This window comes from Anabas testudineus, chromosome 7 (assembly GCF_900324465.2).
Source record: "Anabas testudineus chromosome 7, fAnaTes1.2, whole genome shotgun sequence".
NCBI classification, from domain to species: Eukaryota; Metazoa; Chordata; class Actinopteri; order Anabantiformes; family Anabantidae; genus Anabas; species Anabas testudineus.
This window is the reverse complement of record NC_046616.1, coordinates 2,703,653-2,722,167: the sequence shown is the minus strand read 5'-3', so window position 1 is coordinate 2,722,167 and position 18,515 is coordinate 2,703,653. Positions and strand designations below refer to the sequence as shown.

At 40.7% G+C, this 18,515-nt stretch overlaps 1 protein-coding gene across 5 annotated transcripts in view; it reads left to right on the top strand.

Moving 5' to 3' along the window:
• The window catches only part of prkcz (protein kinase C, zeta), an 84,693-nt gene that overhangs the window by 61,443 nt on the left and 4,735 nt on the right, over window positions 1–18,515 (top strand). For all 5 annotated transcript variants that reach the window (XM_026368909.2, XM_026368913.1, XM_026368911.1 and 2 more), the window contains 3 exons: window positions 4,634–4,713; window positions 5,207–5,296; window positions 12,583–12,698. In XM_026368909.2, the coding sequence (XP_026224694.1) occupies window positions 4,634–4,713; window positions 5,207–5,296; window positions 12,583–12,698 (286 nt within the window). The remainder of the gene's footprint in view (window positions 1–4,633; window positions 4,714–5,206; window positions 5,297–12,582; window positions 12,699–18,515) is intronic.

Genomic DNA, 18,515 nt, shown 5'->3' with positions numbered 1-18,515 from the left:
CAGCTTCTAACTACATTCTCTATGGTTTACAGATTCAGAGTATAGGCGAATCGTGGGTAATCCAACATGAATATTAAGAGCCCGTGGCGGGGTGCTTGGCTCCATTTAAACAAAAACATGGTAATTTAACCCTTTGTGATGCATAACTGATATTCTGAGAGCGGCAAAAACATATTCAGTGCAATGCAATAACAATCAGCTCTGGGCTGTAAAAGATTTAGGTCTGTGTAAATTCTAGCTTGGATGGTTCTGGTACGCTTCATTAAAATGGAGGAATCTCAGAAACAGGGCAGATTTTATATCTCTCAAATGTTAATTGGTTTTACTTTGATGTAGTCCCTGAATTCACCCCTTATTGTTTTAGTTTGAGACATCTCTTGGCATTTCCGTCTACTTAGTATTAAATGCACATTAAGTGATGTACAGTAGTTAGAAAGCGTTGAAAAGCCAAGAGAAATAACAGCTGGAAAACACATATTAATACTGTTTCTTTTGTTATTTCCAGTTTCCTGTTCTACTTTTTTTCCACTTTGGAAATTTTGTAATGTAAGTGTTTCAAATTCAGCTGGTCCTTTATGTTAAAAAAAAAAAAAGCTCTTCTTTAGTCTATTGTTAGGTGAGGTTGAAAATGTGCAGTGGCCAGGATGAAAACTAGCTGGTTTTATTAATGCCAAAAAGGATTACAACATCTTAACAGTGAGTAGCTTCTCATTTTTTAAACAACCATGTCTGATAATGCATCCTGTGGTCAAGGAAAATATGTTAATCTGTTTCAGAAGAGTCAAATTATTGGTATGAATCAAAGAAAACATCTGAGGAGATTGATGAAACTACTAAAACTGGCTTAAGAACTGTCCAATAGAAGAAGGTCATGTGGTCTGATGAGTCCAGATTTACCCTGTTCCAGAGTGATGGAGCATCAGGGTAAGAAGAGAGGAGGTGAAGTGATGCACCCATCATGTCTAGTGTCTACTGTACAAGCCTGTGGGGGCAGTGCTATGATCTGGGGCTGCTGCAGTTGGTCAGGTCGAGGTTATTCCATCAATGGATTTTTTCTTCCCTAATGTCACGGGCATATTCCAAGATGATAATACCAGCATGACACATAATTTACACACATGAATTGGCCACCACAGAGTCCAGACCTTAACCCTATTGAGAATGTTTGAGATGTGTTGGAGAAGACTTGCAGCGTCCAACTCTCCAATTATAAGAAAAATTAAAGAAACTCTGGACCGGATTAAATACCAAAGCTTGTTGAAATGATGCCACAGTGGATGTGTGCCGTAATCAAAGATAAAGGTGGTCCAACGAAATATTAGTGTGTTGACTTTTTTCTTTTTTTTTTTTTGGGACGGGTAGTATATAACTTTTGCTGAGATACATGCTCCTTCTGGAAAATCTTGCAGAGATATTTGTAGCAAACATGACCTGTGTGGAACAGCTCTCCATTAGCTAACAGCTAATAGCTGAATCCTGATTTCTATTTTATTCTACTGTTTTGAAGAATATCATGGTCATAATAAAGATTTTAATGGTATCAGAAGATGGTTGTAGATATCTAAATTTACTTTCTACTACTGAGTTGTTGTGTGTCATTATAACTTACTGGAGCCCTGACTGAACGCTTTAATGGCTTCTTAATGTAAAACTAATTTGCAGCTATATCACCAGGAAACACATTACTGTAGCAAGTCGTATGATATTTTTGTTGGTAGAAAATAGTCCTAATGAAAACTGTAGACATTCCAAGCTGTTGACATTAAGACATGTATTATCTTGGCACAACAGGGCGTGTCAACATTCAGTCTACTGTTTCCTAGCATCAATGTGCATCAACATGCGTCGCTCAAGAGAAACAGCAGTTTTATTACATTCAGGTCTTTTCTATTTGCTTCATGCACTTGATCTCAATCTTTTGTCTGTGCACAGTGCACCGTGTGTGCTACCAAATCATGTCAAAATTATAATTTAGTCATAAATGCATGTAAACTTGTCTATGATCTATGCAAAAAAAAGGTGTTAGAAAAAAAGATGGATAAATACTTCCACCTCACATGGCATGAACAGGTACTTGAATAAGGGAGTAAGGGAGACCTTAAGATCAGTTTTCTTTTATACTTGACTATAATTCTGTTCTGTTTTCCATTTGAAGCTGCCTCCCTGCAGGAGTGTGGATGACTGTTCATTTTCAAGCCCTACACTAATTCAAAACACTCTCCTCTGTGCAGTCCTGCAAAGACATTTACATGTATTATTGGAGAATCATAATTTCAATCACATATGTAAATGTAGAAGAATGTTTCTACGCTGGTATCATGTTTTACAATGGGCTGGCGTGTGTTGGCCTCAAGACATTCGTGCAGTAGCTTCAACATGAAAAGGTCAACTTGTAAACCTAATGGCAGAACCGGTTAAAGTAACAGATATAAGGAACCTTTAGAAATACAAAACTAAAGTCAACGTTTTTATTGATTTGGACCAAAGAAGAAACAAACTGTGGGTGTGATCGCACCCTTACTGTAGGAACCTGTACCATGTCTGTCCTATATCCATTTGTGTTTCCTCAGGCCATATGGTATCGTTACATAGCACAACCCCGTACAACGTCCTCCCTTCCTCTCACAACCACCCACACAGTCCTCTATAACAGAAATTCCTCCGTACTATAGTAGCTTTGTGTGACGCATTATGTCTCTGCTGTGACTGTCAGGAGCATAGCATGGCACCACGACTAGCATCTGCCACCAGTACCATCCTTCTGGCGTCTTACCGGTAGAGCAGCAGGTTCCTGGATGAACTCCTGCCAGCGGAAACCAACCCTTTCACTATATGAGCCACCCATCCATATGCCACCTAGCTAGACCCTGTGCCAGACCCTGCTTTGGGTATCGGCAGTCCACATGCTAAGCTCAGAGCTTTAGACAGACAGAGACTGGCCCACATTTGATTCACTGGGGGAACCAACCACAAGTTGCTGTTTACTTGAAGAGATGCACATGGCTATACAGATTTTAAACAAATGCTCTGGAATTTCCCTTCGTGGACTGAGAAAAGATGCGACTTTTTTAAAGCTACCTAAGAGTTATGGGGTTATTCTTGACTTTGCCCGTTGTGGGTCCTTATCCTGTTGGAGGATCCATGATCTGCAACTGAGACAGAGCTGTCTGATGCCAGATATTATGTGTTGCTCCAGAACCTCTTGATTGTGTTGAGATTTCATTGTTCTCTGCACAAATTCACTGCAGCCAGAGTTGGAAACAGCAGCACCAAACCATAACTGAGCCTCCTCCATGTTTCTCCATAGGCACAGTGTTCTTGTCTTTGAAGCTTCATTTTTTTTCCACCTGTGAACATAGAGCTGATGTGACTTGCCAAAAAGCTCCAATGTTGTCTCACCTGTCCAAACGACGTTCTGCAGAAGCTTTGTGGTTTGTCATAATGTATTTTAGCAAAGTCCAGTCTGTTTTTCTTTCTACAGTGCAGTTCTCTGTGGACCCCGCTGTTGTTGAAAACATGACCAGTAGTCCCATTGGGGCAGAGGCACCTTGACGTCAGACTATTTGGAAGTTGTCCAGATTGTAAGAGTTTGTAACATTCACACTATGCTTCTATTCAGTCCATTTTCCCCTTGCAGACATGTCCAGAGACGTTGGATACTGACCTATAGGCCCTAAAAATCCTAATAATACTTAAAAAAACACCAAAGTGTTTAGAGATGTTCTTCATAACTTTACTTTTAACATGCTTGTCTGTGATTGTCCTTCTGATCTCCTCAGACATCTTTCTCATTTGCTTTCTTCGGTGCATGTTCAGTGTGGTGCAAACAGTAGAGCGACTCCTGTTTTCCATTTAAATAAGCCGAATTACTCAAATGACAGGAAACACTTCAATATAAATATTAGTATAATCATATTATTATGAAACTATTGTTATACAAGACACATAATACCATAGGATGGTACGTGGCTCGGGTTAATGGATGACTGCTCTAACAACTGTCTTCAGTGATGGCTTAAAATCTTTTCATCATTTTTACCATCATGACATATTAAAAAACAAAGTCTGATGTTTATTTTTTTGTTTCTTTCTTTAATTACTTTTGAATGTTTTAAATTATTTCAAATAAAATTAAGGGTTCTTCTACTTTTAGTTGAAGGATACCAACAAAATGTGTCAAGCCTGTTCACATCTCTTTGGATGCTTCTGGGCACAGCAGCCACTTATTTTAAAATATTAGATTTATAAAGCGTAGTATGTGCGTATGAGAGCAAACGCTGGTTACCTTGAGCTGTGATTTGAGGAAAAAAAACTCTCACTACTCTGTGAAGCAGTATTACATCCTTGGATTTAAGTTTTGAGGGAAAAACTATTTTCGGAGTGTTTTTGTTCTCGTTAGTATGACATTATTGAGCTGTGAGAATCCCAAGGCTGCGTGTAGACCATGAAAAGTGAGAGAAAGAACAGAATACTGTCCTCTGTATCTCCTCCCTTCCTTTGACTCCCACGCAGCAGACATGGTCACCCACAGGCAGGTTGGACTGTGAATCATCCTCCTCCCTACTCACGATTGTCCCTTTCTCTCCCTTTCTCTCTTTTTTTGTTGCTGTCCACCTTCTCTTTTTGCCAACAGTTATTCTTGAGAAGCCCATTCGCATCCCAAGGTCTCTGTCGGTGAAAGCTGCGAGCGTGCTCAAGGGCTTTCTAAACAAGGTGAGAGCAGTCCACGCCCAATCAGCCCCATCTCTCTATCTCTCTGTGTGTGTTCTGTCTACAATGCTGCTCAGTCAAATCTCCATGTGTGGGTTCATGGCCAAGAACTTGTGCTGTGTTACAGACAGACAGAGCAAAGGTCTCTTAATTTAGCTAATGTGGAGCGTCTATATCTGTTGGGTCTTCTGTTACAGTTAAGTAAATCTTTAATTCTGCAGTAAGATGTTAGAACATAAATGTGTAAATGCAGGTTCATAGAACAAAAACTATTTAAGTCTATCTCTGATGCATGAGGATCCTTCTCTTCATGCAGACAGCATCCTAACTTACAACATGACCTTTGCCTCTGTAAGTTGTCAGTAGTCATGGTCATGAAAAGGCCACAATTCAAACTAAGCAGTTGGAGGGAGCCAGTGTTCACATGTACATGCAGGGTGAAACCTGTAGGGAAAACTACTATCACACTCCTAACCAGCTCTTTTGGTCCCAACAGGATCCTAAGGAGCGGCTCGGGTGCCAGGTCCAGACGGGGTTCACAGATATCAAGTCACACACATTTTTCCGCAGTATAGACTGGGACCAGGTAAGAGCTGAGTGAGCAGGTGGAAAAAGATGATGTCATGATTCATGGAGTCATTGTTTATGTGTCCATATGAGTGCACAAAATCACCGTACAAAATAAACATGTTCCATAACGGAAAAGAGCAACGAGGAAAGAAAAATGAGTCGTGTACCTTTGACCTTCTCAAAACATAAAGGACACAAATAGATGGTTTTGATGCTAAAGTAAAAACACAATCAGTAACTGTCCAGCAGAATTCTCACTAAATAGGTTTTGTAATTTATTTTGTTATCACAAAAACAACATGAAAAATAAATCAAAAGCAGCCTTCGAGATCAAAAACGGACAGAATTATCCATCTGTTCCATGAGTTCATTTTGTAGTTATGTATTCAGCCAGGTTTGAGCTAAACGGCTGCTCAGAACACACAGTAGCTGATCCACTGGTGGGATCGTGGTGTGATTCCTGCTGAGCGGCTGATGGCTGATCTAAGGTTCAACTCTACAAACTGTCAGTTTAATCCAAACTCATGTCACAACAACAAACACAGAACAAACACAGCACACCCACATTTTTAGACCAATCAGCTTCGAGAACACGGCACAGCTGTCATTCTACATTCTGATCTGCCTTTGTCAGACGTGTTAGTTTGTGTCTACTGTAAATACATATCAAGACTCCAGGGAGCATTCCCTCCTCTTTAGTCTGATCAGGCACGAGTCAGGTGGAGCCTTTGGTGTGTGCATCTGTGCTAAATGTTGAAAAATGAATGATATAGTGTAGCTACAGACAGTGTGTGGAGACTACTGCTGTATGTAGAGAAGTGCTCCCCCCCTCGTGCGAATAAAAGTGAATTTCTAACATTCACACTAACTAAAACATTAGTGTGTGTGTGTTGTGGTTTGCTGATCGTTGGCGTAGATCTGACGCACAAAATTATTTGATCAAACGATAGAAGACATAGAACATTAAGGACCTTTCCACTGCCAAATGATAAGATGGAAAAAAGTCTAAATATATTGAGTTTTCACGAGTGGTGCTGAGCGAACTAACTGCAAATAATAACCGACAACGTGCACAACACTGTGACCCAGTAAAGATGGTAATAGACCTCAGAAATCAGCATTGTGATTGTGCGTCAGTGGGTGCCCTACATGTTCAGGCTACTTTTGTAGTGAGATTTTAAATGCATGACTCATCTAAGAAATTAGGTCCAGTTTAGAATTGTTTCTTCTTAACTCTGGTTCACTTCACAAACTAAATTCAACAGAGGACCAGTGCTGTAGCATGAGTCATGTACAGATCACGCCTGTATCCACAGAAGGAAAACAGCTGTTCGAACGAAGACCCTTAATCAGAATGAGGGTCAGGGACTTTGTGACAGAATCATATCAGTTGTTTCCATGATGTGGAATTCTGTTTCTACCTTATGGTGACATTTTTGTAAATGAAATGTATTTACAGAGTAATTTTAGAGACATCAGCTTTAAATGTTTAAATGTGGAATTTATGTTTGTGCCTTTCACTCACATACAGTATTATATGAGAAGATTCAGCATAATAATGTGAAAATGTTCTTGCAAATAAAGTTCTGACATATTTAGAGAAAGTCTATCTTAAAGATTTTACCAAACAAAGTAACCGAATGCTTATGATTCATCCAACTATGTACTGATATTAAATGTGAAGTAATGACTGTATCAGATCTAGTTTCATTGTATTAGTCAGTTATTACGCGCTAATTAGGGGTGGCTCTGTTCCCCAGTCATAACCATTTTGTTGGAAAATAGAATATATATCATATTTTACAGTTGTTATGTTTTGTATAATCAAAAAAAAAAAAACACCTTTATTTTATTAAATCAGATTAAATATTTTCCAAATTAAAATAGTTTCCAGTGGGCAATTACTAAATAAAAGCACCATTCATGTGCTACTTCATCAGACACTGGTGCAAATGGTCATTTAAGATGAATTAAGGCCATTTCACTCTTCTTAGTGTTTGTTTCCCTCATGGGACAATTAGGAGGGGTGGCAGGTAGTATAGTGGTATAAAAGAGGAGGGAAAAAAACAGTTGTCAGTGTGTTAATGAGGGCTGCCACGGTGTCTGTGAAGTACACACCAAAGCCAAACTGGGAAAAGAAATCAAAGCAGAGAGAAATCCTGAGCCCAGCGACAAAGCTCCCATGTAGCGCAGAGGGAAAACAAGTTGACAAAGCTGTGAGAGGTGGAGAAGCGACGCTCTCTGCCCTCAAACTAGAAACCTGTCTCCAGACCTGACAGGCCTGGCACGCCACTACTGTTGTTACCACATATTAATATTCATAAGACAGTTCCTGAGGGAGTGCTGAGTTTTCTCTCTGAAGAGATGACACATTTGAATATCATTTACCTGCCATCCTCTTTTATCCCCCTCTCCAATTGCACAGTTCTTTCCTGCCAGAGAAGTGTCAGGTTGATATACAGCAGCAGTCAAAAGTTTGGACACACCTTCTCATTCGGTGTTCCGCCTCTGTTTCGGTTATTTCCTAAGTTGAATGTTAAGATTGCAAACATCAAAAATATGAATTAATAAGCAAAATAATAAGAAAAAAGGTGCAAACAAAGATTCGATTCTTCAAAGTAGCCACCTTTTGCTTTGATAACAGCTTTGTTCAGTCTTGGCAGTCTTTCAACGAACTTCACAAGGCAGTCACGTGGATCACTTTTCCAACAGGCTTCAAGGACTTCTCACATATGCTGAGCACTTGCTGCTTCTGTTTCATTTTGCGGTCTAAATCATACCAGACCATTTTGTTGGTTGTGTGACTGTGGGAGCAATCATCTGCTCTCCATCACCTTCCTTCTTGATCAAACTGCCTTTACTTAACTTGGAGATGCTTTGCGTCATCATCCTGTTGAAAAGTTTGTCATAAATTCGAAATAGTCAGTAGTGTCATCAGCAGAGTACCCTCACAATATCACCCTCACAATATCACACCTCTTCCTCCAAGAACTAAGATTCTTAAAGTTGGTCTCATCAGATAAAGGTACTTCTGTAGTGGTTTCTTTGCTGCCTCCTCTGAACAGTTAATGCCGATATGTGTCTGCTACTTTACCCCGGGAAACATTGACGTGGGCTCTAAAGGTGCCATTAGTTAGTGATTCCTGAGATCGGTAACGCTAATGAACTCTGCAGCAGAGGCTACCTTCCTTCATTTCCTGAGGCCATCGTCATGAGAGCCAGTTTCACTGTTGTGAATTGTTTTACTTTGACTCTTAGAACTGGAAAATGTGCCTCGGTCTTTATACTGAGAGTAGGCGTCACACAACCACATCTGTTTCTCTTGCACTAGTGGTGTTCTTCATTATCAAGAAGAACAAACTGCGTAAATGCAAATGCACTACACTGATGAAATAATCTTTACATTTAAATAAACCATTTCAATGAATCAATCCAGAGTCTGTAAATAGGTAGAAAATCTGTGCTAGTGTTTAAATCATTGCATTTAGCTAATTCTTTACTTCCCCACTGCTGCCTTGATCTGTTTTCCTTCACTGACAGTGCCTGGTCATTAAACAGACATTACCTTACCACTTCCCTAGTAGAAGGTAAGAGAAGTATCTGATTGAGCCCATGTACAAATACAGCAGTTAATTATCTGGAAGTGAGCAAGTGGGTGTGTAGACGACACTCCCCCTCCCTGTAGGTAACTAAGAGAGTGTGGGGAAAGGTACTTTCTGGCGTTGCACCATGCCTCTCACAAAACAATGTAAATAACACATTTGTAATCATGTGGCTGGTGCTGCTTAGACGTGCCTCCTGCACGCTCTACCCTGGCACCACCCCTCTCCAAAACCAAACCGTCTATTTCCCCAAGTGAGAATGCATCTGACACAGTTAATATCCTGTTGTGTGCAACAGAAACTTTAGACAATGTCCGGACCTGATTCTTCAGACATCGTCCAGAGTTTATGAGTGAAAATGACTGAATCTCTTCAGAGTTCATTAAATCTCTGCAGCCATCTAAAAGCATAAGTGTGAGAACTGCTGAGAGAACTCAATCTCAGTCTAGTTACTCTGTTCACCTTCTAAAGTTCAGTTAAAATATAAGAGAAGAAGCAGTGGATCTTCCTGTGGAGGTTTATCGTCAGTGTTTTGTTCTGTACCACGCACTGTGTTTTTCCACTGAGCTGTTCGGCTTGTTAAAACCTGTCCTCCTGCCTGACTGCTCTCGTGTCTTGCACAGTCTGACTTTGTTGTCACAGCTCAAAATGTTCACAGACCTCAGCAGTCACTTGAGGTAACGCAACAAACACACAAACATAAACAGCGAGTCTGTTCACACATCACTGTGCAAAAATGTCCCTTTGTCCACTGAAGCTCGCTCGTTCACTGTCTGACAGCAGATCTGTGCAAGAAGCAGCAAGACGTGATAAAAGAGAAAAACATTAAACCAACAGCGAAGTGAAGGCTCTCGGCTTCCCGGGTGTTAATCTTCTTGTTTTTATGGAGAACTACTTCTCCTCTACTGTGGAGGATGACTGAGAGGAAGGAACCGCTCTGCATGTGAGATTAAATGATAGAGTTTAAGTTTGTGTGTGACACACAGCTTCACATCTGTTCACTGTGCTCAGTGTCCAGTCACATTAATGGCTGCCTCAGATCAGAGTGATTGTCGTGACCGTCTTATCGTGTCCTGCTGACGCTTCTGGAATAGACCAGCTCATGTACACAGACACATCATAACAGGTGCTGTGATCTTGGAGCCCACGAATCGCCTGCATAACCCCGGGGCTCACTCGTCTTTCATGTGCCCCTCTGGTCTCAGGGATGCTTCCCGTATGTGTGAAGATGACCGGCTTGTTCCTGGCCTTCCGTGCGCCTCATCACCATCACATGGTGCTTCATCCTGCCCAACCACACATCAGAGAGACTGGGGGAAGTAGGAGGAGAGAGGAGAGGGATGTGAAAAGATAAAAGAATTGACAATGAGTAAGACAGAGATTAATGAGGAAAGCAGAAAGATGGAGACAGGATGTGAGGGGGTGAACTGACGGAGTGTAGGTAGGCACTGGAAAGCTGAAAAATAATTTGGCAAATAGAGAGAAATTTGGGGGAAGATGGGGAGAGGCAGAGAAAGAGAGTGGTTTGCTGTTGTTTGTAACAGTTTGAAAAGCTTGAAGAGCTTCGAAACACTAATGAAGCAAATTGTGTTTCACAGATTCCCAAACAGTCGTCGTAAGTAAACAAAACACTTTATTTGTCAGTGCCTTTGAATATACAAGCACTAAAACGTGAATGTTTTCTGATCTGCCACCTTTATGGAGAGAAGAAGGAAGAATAAAGGATAGGCACCTGAAGGAAACCTGGTCCAAAGTTCACTCAATCTAACCCTGGGGTGACGATTCACCTTTGAGCACAACCAAACCCAAAGCACAGAGCTAAGTCGACACTGAAGAAGCTTCACTAGAAGTCTATGATCATCCTCGAGTGGACCGGCCAAAGCCCAGACTAACATCTGTGGAGAGACCTAAAGATGGCAATTCACAGATACTTTCCATCTAATCTGACCGAGCTTGAGACGATCTGCCAGGAAGAATGAGGTAAATAGTCCGAATCCAGCTGAGAGAAGCTCCAGAGACTTAACCAGGAAGACTGAACCTGTCATTTCTGCCAAAGGGACTTCTACACTGTCCTGAATTAAGATTCCAAACACTGGAACTACAACACACTGGAAACGGGATTTTTCACTGTGTCATTATGGGTTATTGCTTGTACAAGTCTACAAAAATAGAAATTATATCAATTTCAAAAGAAATGTACATTATTAAGCTGCTTCTAACCAGGATTTTAAAGCCAGTAGATACTTAGAGATTGAGGAAACAACCAAAAACAACATGGAAAGCATTGTGTTGACTGTGTTCTCAGAAATTGTCCTCTCTCAGTGCACATTTTAACAGGATGAGGGACCGATGTGAAACCATGGAAACAAACCAGACAAAAACTCTCCTGGCTGAATCACATGGGCACAATTACTCTGCTGGCTGAACCTTTTCCATTCTGTTGTTTTTCTCTCCCTTTTTCAGTCTTGTCTTCTTTGCCACAGAGAATTGTAGCAACAACATGCCCGTCTCTTACTGTGGCAGATCTCACCATATGGAAAAGAGCCCCAGTGCATTAACTTGCCTGATGTGCCATTTATTATGAACTCTGACTGTTTTATTCTCTCAAATGTCCAAGGATGTAAAGTAAAATCTGCAGATTTAAAAATTCAAAATGTAAAATAAATGGTTGGTGCTCACTGTATCTAATGGTGCTCAGACAAGAGGAGACGGTTTGTGTGAATTTGATGCCACAGGACTTCTAAGTCATGAAGGATCATGACACCCAGTGCAAAACGGTGGCTTTAAGATGTGTTTTTAATTATTTGTGCTGCCTGTTGATTGTTTACTAAACCTCCAGCTCAACCAGTGAGCTCCACTCAAAGATTTGTAATTAGTCACATTAGGCTTCAACTTATGTCTCAACATTCATGGGGCTGTAGTAAGACTCATACTTGAAATACAAGAAGGTGGTTGATGGTATATACTGTATTTTTAGCTATGCTAGTCTGAAAGAGCACTTTTTGGCACTTTTTAAGTTTATATATACTTTGTACTTTTATATAATAAATATAAATCTTTTCTGCAGTAAAACAAAGATTAAACTGAAAATAAGTTGATTAGAGAACAATATGTGGATGAGGCACAGCTCATCTGGATAAATAGACCCTATGAATATCACTGGAGTTGGTGATTTCAGATGTGTAGTCATCCGATTTTGCTTTTGGGACATTGTTGAAGTCAAATGCGTTCTCAGGTGGGAAGAGGTGGTGGTGACGTGACATATCAAACATGTCACTCTGACATTACCTGGACTTCAGGATAACCTCTGGGCCGTCTGATTCGGCCACCGACGTTCCCACATGCAGCTCACCAGGCTAAAGTCCAGACCTGTTCAGGGTTCCAGTTCATGTCTGAAAGCAGCTATTCAGATGAAAAGAGGAAGAGATAGAAGTTTTTCAGGGCTTGATGTAAGAGCAGTTCTTGTGAGCTTTAGTTTGACAAAGCAGAGCTGCACGTCCTGTCTTCTACTCGAATAGAACGTATCCTTGTGACAGGGTTTGTGCAGCTTTTCAGACAGAAAACCTCGGTCCTTGTACAGTAACTTTACAAAGCACACAATGTGCTTGTAAACCTTTTCCCTGCATTGCCTCTCCTCACAATTATTAAATAAAAACAGTTGTTGTGCATAATACATTTTTATGTGTTTGTTTTTCTTCAGCTGGAGAAGAAAGAGGTCACGCCGCCCTTCAAACCTCAGATCTCTGATGACTACGGCCTCGAAAACTTTGACACACAGTTTACTAACGAACCAGTGCAGCTAACGCCAGATGATGAGTAAGTAATCATCTTCATCTTCATCTTCATCAAGTCAAGTCAACATTATGTGAATAATTCAAACAGTCTTCCCATGTTTATTAGTCAAAAGAGAAAAACAACACACTTGGATATAAAGATCCATGAAGTTGATCCACAGCAATCATCATAATGCTTTTGAAGATGCTGCTTATTGTATTTTGACTGTAACTATAATTAACTGTAAAAACACTTAAGACAAATGGGTTTCTAGCCTCTGCAAACTTGTGTTAAAGGTGAAGGGAAAAAACCTTTTACCTGGGAAATGTAAAATTAATAAATACATTCAGATGTTAAACATTTAACAGTACAGTTCTTTAAAGTTAATACTTTTAATTATAAGTGTTTCCTTCTAGTGTCATTTCAAATAAACAGCAGTAACACTACAGATACAGGATCTGTAGTTTTAACATATTTATGGGAACTGCATCTTTTTTCTGAGTTTCTGATGTGACTGATGTTCTTCCTGTTCACAACAAATCCATTTTTCGTCTTTTGACAAAATGTTGAATGTGTTGTTTTTTTTAATTCTACTCTGAAATGTGAAGGTAGTTTAGTTATTTTTCTAATGTTTTCAGTAAAGATAAGGTTTTATTTGTATTCATTTATTTAGGGCGTAGACTGCAGTTATGTGGTGCAGGTGTAAAAGGTGTACACCTCAGCTGACGATGGTTGAACAGAGGCTGAAGAACAACTCTTACTCTAACACTGTGTATTTTTCACACAGTGGGTGCTGTTTCATCCTAACAAAACACTTCTGCATCCAATAAAGAAAAACACAGACCCTTACCCCCATGAGTTTCCAACATTGACGTCTTTATCCATCGGGGACATTGTTTTGATTAGTACAAACATGTAGCCTTCAGGATCTGACGGGAGTCCTTGTTTAAGATTTAACTTTGGAGAGAAAAGGCTGAAGAGATCTGGCACCACAACACACACAGTGCAGGCTCCGCTGCTGAAGACTGTCTGCAGCCACAGCATGAAAACACAAGCACAGCCTGTTTTCCACTGTGCCATCACAAAATGGATTCCATAAGGCTTTGACAGACCCTGCCAATAGATATTACCAGGCTTACGTTAGACAACATTTTCATTTAAATCCATGCTGGATTGATTTTTCAGGCTCCAACATTTATATTTTTCCTGCAAAGCTTTTATTGGGCTGATGTTAGCCATTTCTCCACAGCCCTGCTCAGAAGAAGCCGATTAACTGAAAATTCAATACACTGCACTTAAAAAGAATCTTGATCTTTATTAGCATTAACATTTAGGATTAGAAAAAAGGATTTTAAAGACTGTAGACTCCAGTTCATGTTGCTAATTATCCTCCATAATGTCCCATAAATTGGAGATAGGAATGTAAAAGGCCAAATCATTTCACAGAACAGTTAGGATACTTCCTGGATATCTCGTGACTTTGGTTCTTTATAGCTTCATTTGCATGTATGCAAAGCAGAACGTATCTTGATGTACACAAAACAAGTACCAGGACAGCAGAGGAAAGAAATGATGCATTTCAGTTTAGCACACAAAAATAATCTTTCTCCAGCAAAGACAGTGAAAAAAGGTTTAACATGATTCATTTTTCATCCTTTTTGTCAGTAAGAGATCATGGACAGGCCAATGGAGAAAAACACTCCTGTTACTGGATACAGCTTACGGTTCACTATTCAGTCTTGCAGGGTTAATAAAATCCAAGGTAATCATTGTGTCAAGAATTTTTCTGTATTTTGGAACTAATCGTAGTATTTCAGGAAAGTGTGATGAATGCAGTGATAACACTGTTTACCGTCATCGTTTTGACTACAGCCATTGTTGCATTCATTTGATACCATCATATTTATATAACTTTTTGAGTGCACCAGCAGAATGCTTGAAATGAAGTGCGTCATCAACCACATCTAAATTCGAAAGTATGACAGGCAGGGTCCAAAACACCGCTTCCAGATCTGTGTCCAAAAGCTGTGTGTCTTTCACTGTCTTCATCGCAGCACAATGAGTAAATGAAGTCCACACTGTTTTACTGGCACACCTGATTTATAGAGGTGGTGTTTCAGAAAGATACAGAACAGCCTTCTTAGACACTAAAAAGGGGGGGGGGGGGGTTCCAACATTATTAGACAATCAGACGAGCAGCATAATGAAGCCTTAAGATCCAGGCAGCACCTAACACACAACTTAATGCTGCTGTGAGGTTTAACATTCTTGCTCTCTCCATAGGAGAAGAATAGATCACGCTAGTGCAAAGCAATTCTAGTGCTCATGCGTTATTGATACATATGCTTCTTAATCTAATTCACTCTGGTCTCCAACGAAATAGAATTGGGATTGTTTCTCCAAAATAATAAATACCATCTGACATTCAAGCTCTCTGCATGGTATAATCACTGCCAGTTCAGCGGGGTTGTTGACTGCACCTTACTTAGCAGCTGGGTGGAGTGGAGACTGGCAGAAGCACCAACATGGATGTTCTCTGCTTGTGCAGGTTTTGAAAGTGTATAGCAACAACCACACTATTGTGAAATGGCAGGACACGGATTGACAGAAGCTCACGCTGTTAATTGGAGCCTTATTAAATGCCCATCATGCTCTGCACCCATGGCATACGGCATCTTTGGGTAGCTACCATGGCTCTCACTCAGTTTGAAGGTGCTGTTCACTCGACGCTGATGTTCAAACCAGCCTGGGAGTGGGTGAGCCTCGCAGCTCATTAAGGGGTTGCAGCGAGACAGCTTTTGAAGCTTATCCTGGCTCATTTGTGACAGGGTTTGATGATGGGAGTCCCTGACAGACTTTTGAGGAGGCAATTGTGAAAGAGGCTGGGGTTGTACAGTGAGGGGAGGAAGGATATGAGTGGGAGGACGGGGTGGCGAGCACCCTGCCAGTTCAGTAGTGGAGATATCAACCTGGCATCAAACAGCACGGCACATCAAAAGAAGAAGCACGCCTCCTCCCTGCGTCTCACACTTTATCTCCCCATCCCTTTCTTTTCCCTCTGTTACCAAGGAGAGGGGCTGACGTCGCCCACTCCTGCAAAGACGGGGTGATTCACAAACCTCTCCAGTCTCCCCTCTCTCCCACTCGTGATGGGCTTGGCACGAGAAGAAAGAGAAGTGAGAGCCGTAGGGAGAGAGAAGGGTAAAAAGCTCTGTGCTAGAGATTTACATTGCGACATTAAAAGCCAGGATTGCTGGGGGTCTTTGCCAGCATGGTGAGGGAAGGGGGGGCAGAGGCTTTAGTTTTTCTATGCCAGCTCCATATCTCAGAAAATGGCAGCCCCAGCCAGGACCTGAGGAAACACACTTTTGTCTTCTCCAGCCTTGGTGGTTGATTTTAGGGCTTTAAATGTGATGAATATGACGTCAGATCTGCGCTAGTCTCCCCAGGGAACCTGTTGATTATTCTAAAGCCACACTGGATGTATTTTAGTTTTTAGCTAGCTGGTCTACATTTAGTTTTACACCAAAGACAGTTTAGCTTTGTTTTCATCAGTGACATTTCAGTTACATTTAGTTTTTAGATGTCATCTATAGAGAGGTTAGCAGTGTCGTAACATTGGATGGGTTTTTGACTAGTTGAGTCTGATTTACTTTAGGCAGGTAAAAGCATTTTATAACATTAGAGCAGTTTCATTACTAAAATTTTCATCTATATTCCAGAGGTTTGCAAACTGTAAGAGTTGTGGCAGAAGCCTGTCAGTACACATGATCGCGAAGGACTTTACAGCATGCTTCTTTAAAACTCTTAGCACCTAGTTACAGCCACTTGTCAAAATAACTAAGCTGCATCTGAACACACAGACATGAGAAACATATTTTTAGATCCAGCATGACTTACACTGTCTGAGGATATCAGTCTGAAAACCTACATAGGAATACAAAAACTATAATACCTCCAGAACTTCACTGAGACTCATCACGATTTTAAGTTTTCTTCAGAATCCAAATGATTTGTTGCCAGAACAACCAGTGGTACATAACAAATAGTTACTGCTATCCACTAATTCAGTGCAGTTCATTTAAAAAATACAAACATGCAATAGTTTCCATCTGTCGAACTGACGACAAATGTGACAATAAAAGATTTTATAGGAAAAAAAAGTTTAATTGTGCAGATTTATGATTGTATATACGCATCTATTCTTGCTTTTATCAGTTTTAATGTAATTTTAAAGATTAGGTCATCATCTTCAAATGATGAAAAATAGACTGATCTATATCATAATGTTGTCAATAGATAGATGGCGAGATCTCCTTAAAACTGGTTTTAACTTGTCTTAAGTTAAAACCTAACAAAAGCATGTGTCAAAAACATGTCTCTCCCTGTTTTATATTTTGAAATATAAATTCACTCTCACTAAATAAAAGTGCTCAGAAAAAACCTCTCTGCCTTCCTCTTGTTCTGTCCCTCCCACTTCACTCCCTCCTCCTCTGTCCCTTCTTCATTCTCTCCTCGTCATTCTGCATCTGGTAATGCTTTCAAGTCACCCAAGCCGGGAAAAAAAGGCAACATTTACGTTGGTTGAACACAGTTTGTTTTGGTCAACTCCCAAAGCTTCTCCCGTCTCCTTTGTGTGTCCCTCTCTGTGGCGTTTCTTTCTGCCTCTCTGTTCTATCGTTAGCTCCGAAATAGAAAAACACCATTTTCTAAATCTAATTGTTGTATTGGTGGTTGACCTACTCCTACAGCGAGAGTACTTCACATGAGATCAGATGGAGGAAAAATATTTGCTTCCTCGGTATTCTATCCGGCAAACTGAGAGAAAGACAGTGTAACATTTCATTCACTTATCCTGGCGCTCTATGTGGGTGGGATCTGCAACCTGTTTGACACTGCCGGTGGCCCCTAAAGTGAGACCCCCCACCCACCTGGTACAGCAGGGGGAAGTCCAGTGAACGCACCTATTGTTTTAACTTCAAAGTGCTCTGCTTAGTGTCTGTAGGCAGAAAGCCTCTAAGCTTTTCCCAGTGAGAGGCCTCCTTTTTGGGCTTCGGTTCCTTGTCTTACCATCACCACACATACATACACACACACGCAGATGAGTAAACAGCCTGTTGCTGCAGGAGAAGAAGCCAGCAGTGTTGCTAAGGGAGTATATTTATTTTTACCCAGCCACTCTGAGCCCACTAGTTATGGGGTTCCGCTCCATTTACCTGTGATTAAGCCCCTGGTAATGGAAGCAGCATACTCAGGAAACAAAAAAGCAGTTCAAGTTCCTCCACTGATTAGTCTAAACCATGTTCTTTCTGTCTCACTTGACATCATGTACTAAGGGATGCCATTTTCCAGGGTTTTAAGGGTTTATACCAAGAATAAAATTACAAAACTCCAGTTCGTGCGTCAGGTGGTTCCCAGCTGATGCACTGTTGCAGAAACAGCAGGTATGAACAAAAACTTCAGAGTTCAACTGCTCTATAACGAAAGATCTGGAACTATCTTGTTTAGTGTGGAGGTGGAAAACAAAACATGTATCTAGCCTTATAAAAACAGTAAATACCCAAATAGCAAGAGTATTAGCACTTACTGGGTTGTAGTACACCAAAAAAACTCACTTCAGTAGTGAAGAAGCTCAACGGTGCCATAGAAACTCCACCACCAGCTAACGCTTTGGCAGCATCAGTGCGGAGAAGCACAGACACGTCAGTGCAGAGAAATAGGTCAGTTATGCAGTTTATGTTGTAGGCTTTGCCACTACGTGGTGCTGACGTCATAGGTCGGTGTAGATTTGATGAAGCAGACATCAAGCTTAACACAATGCAACTTTACAGGTACGAAAGCAAAATACAATATGTAATT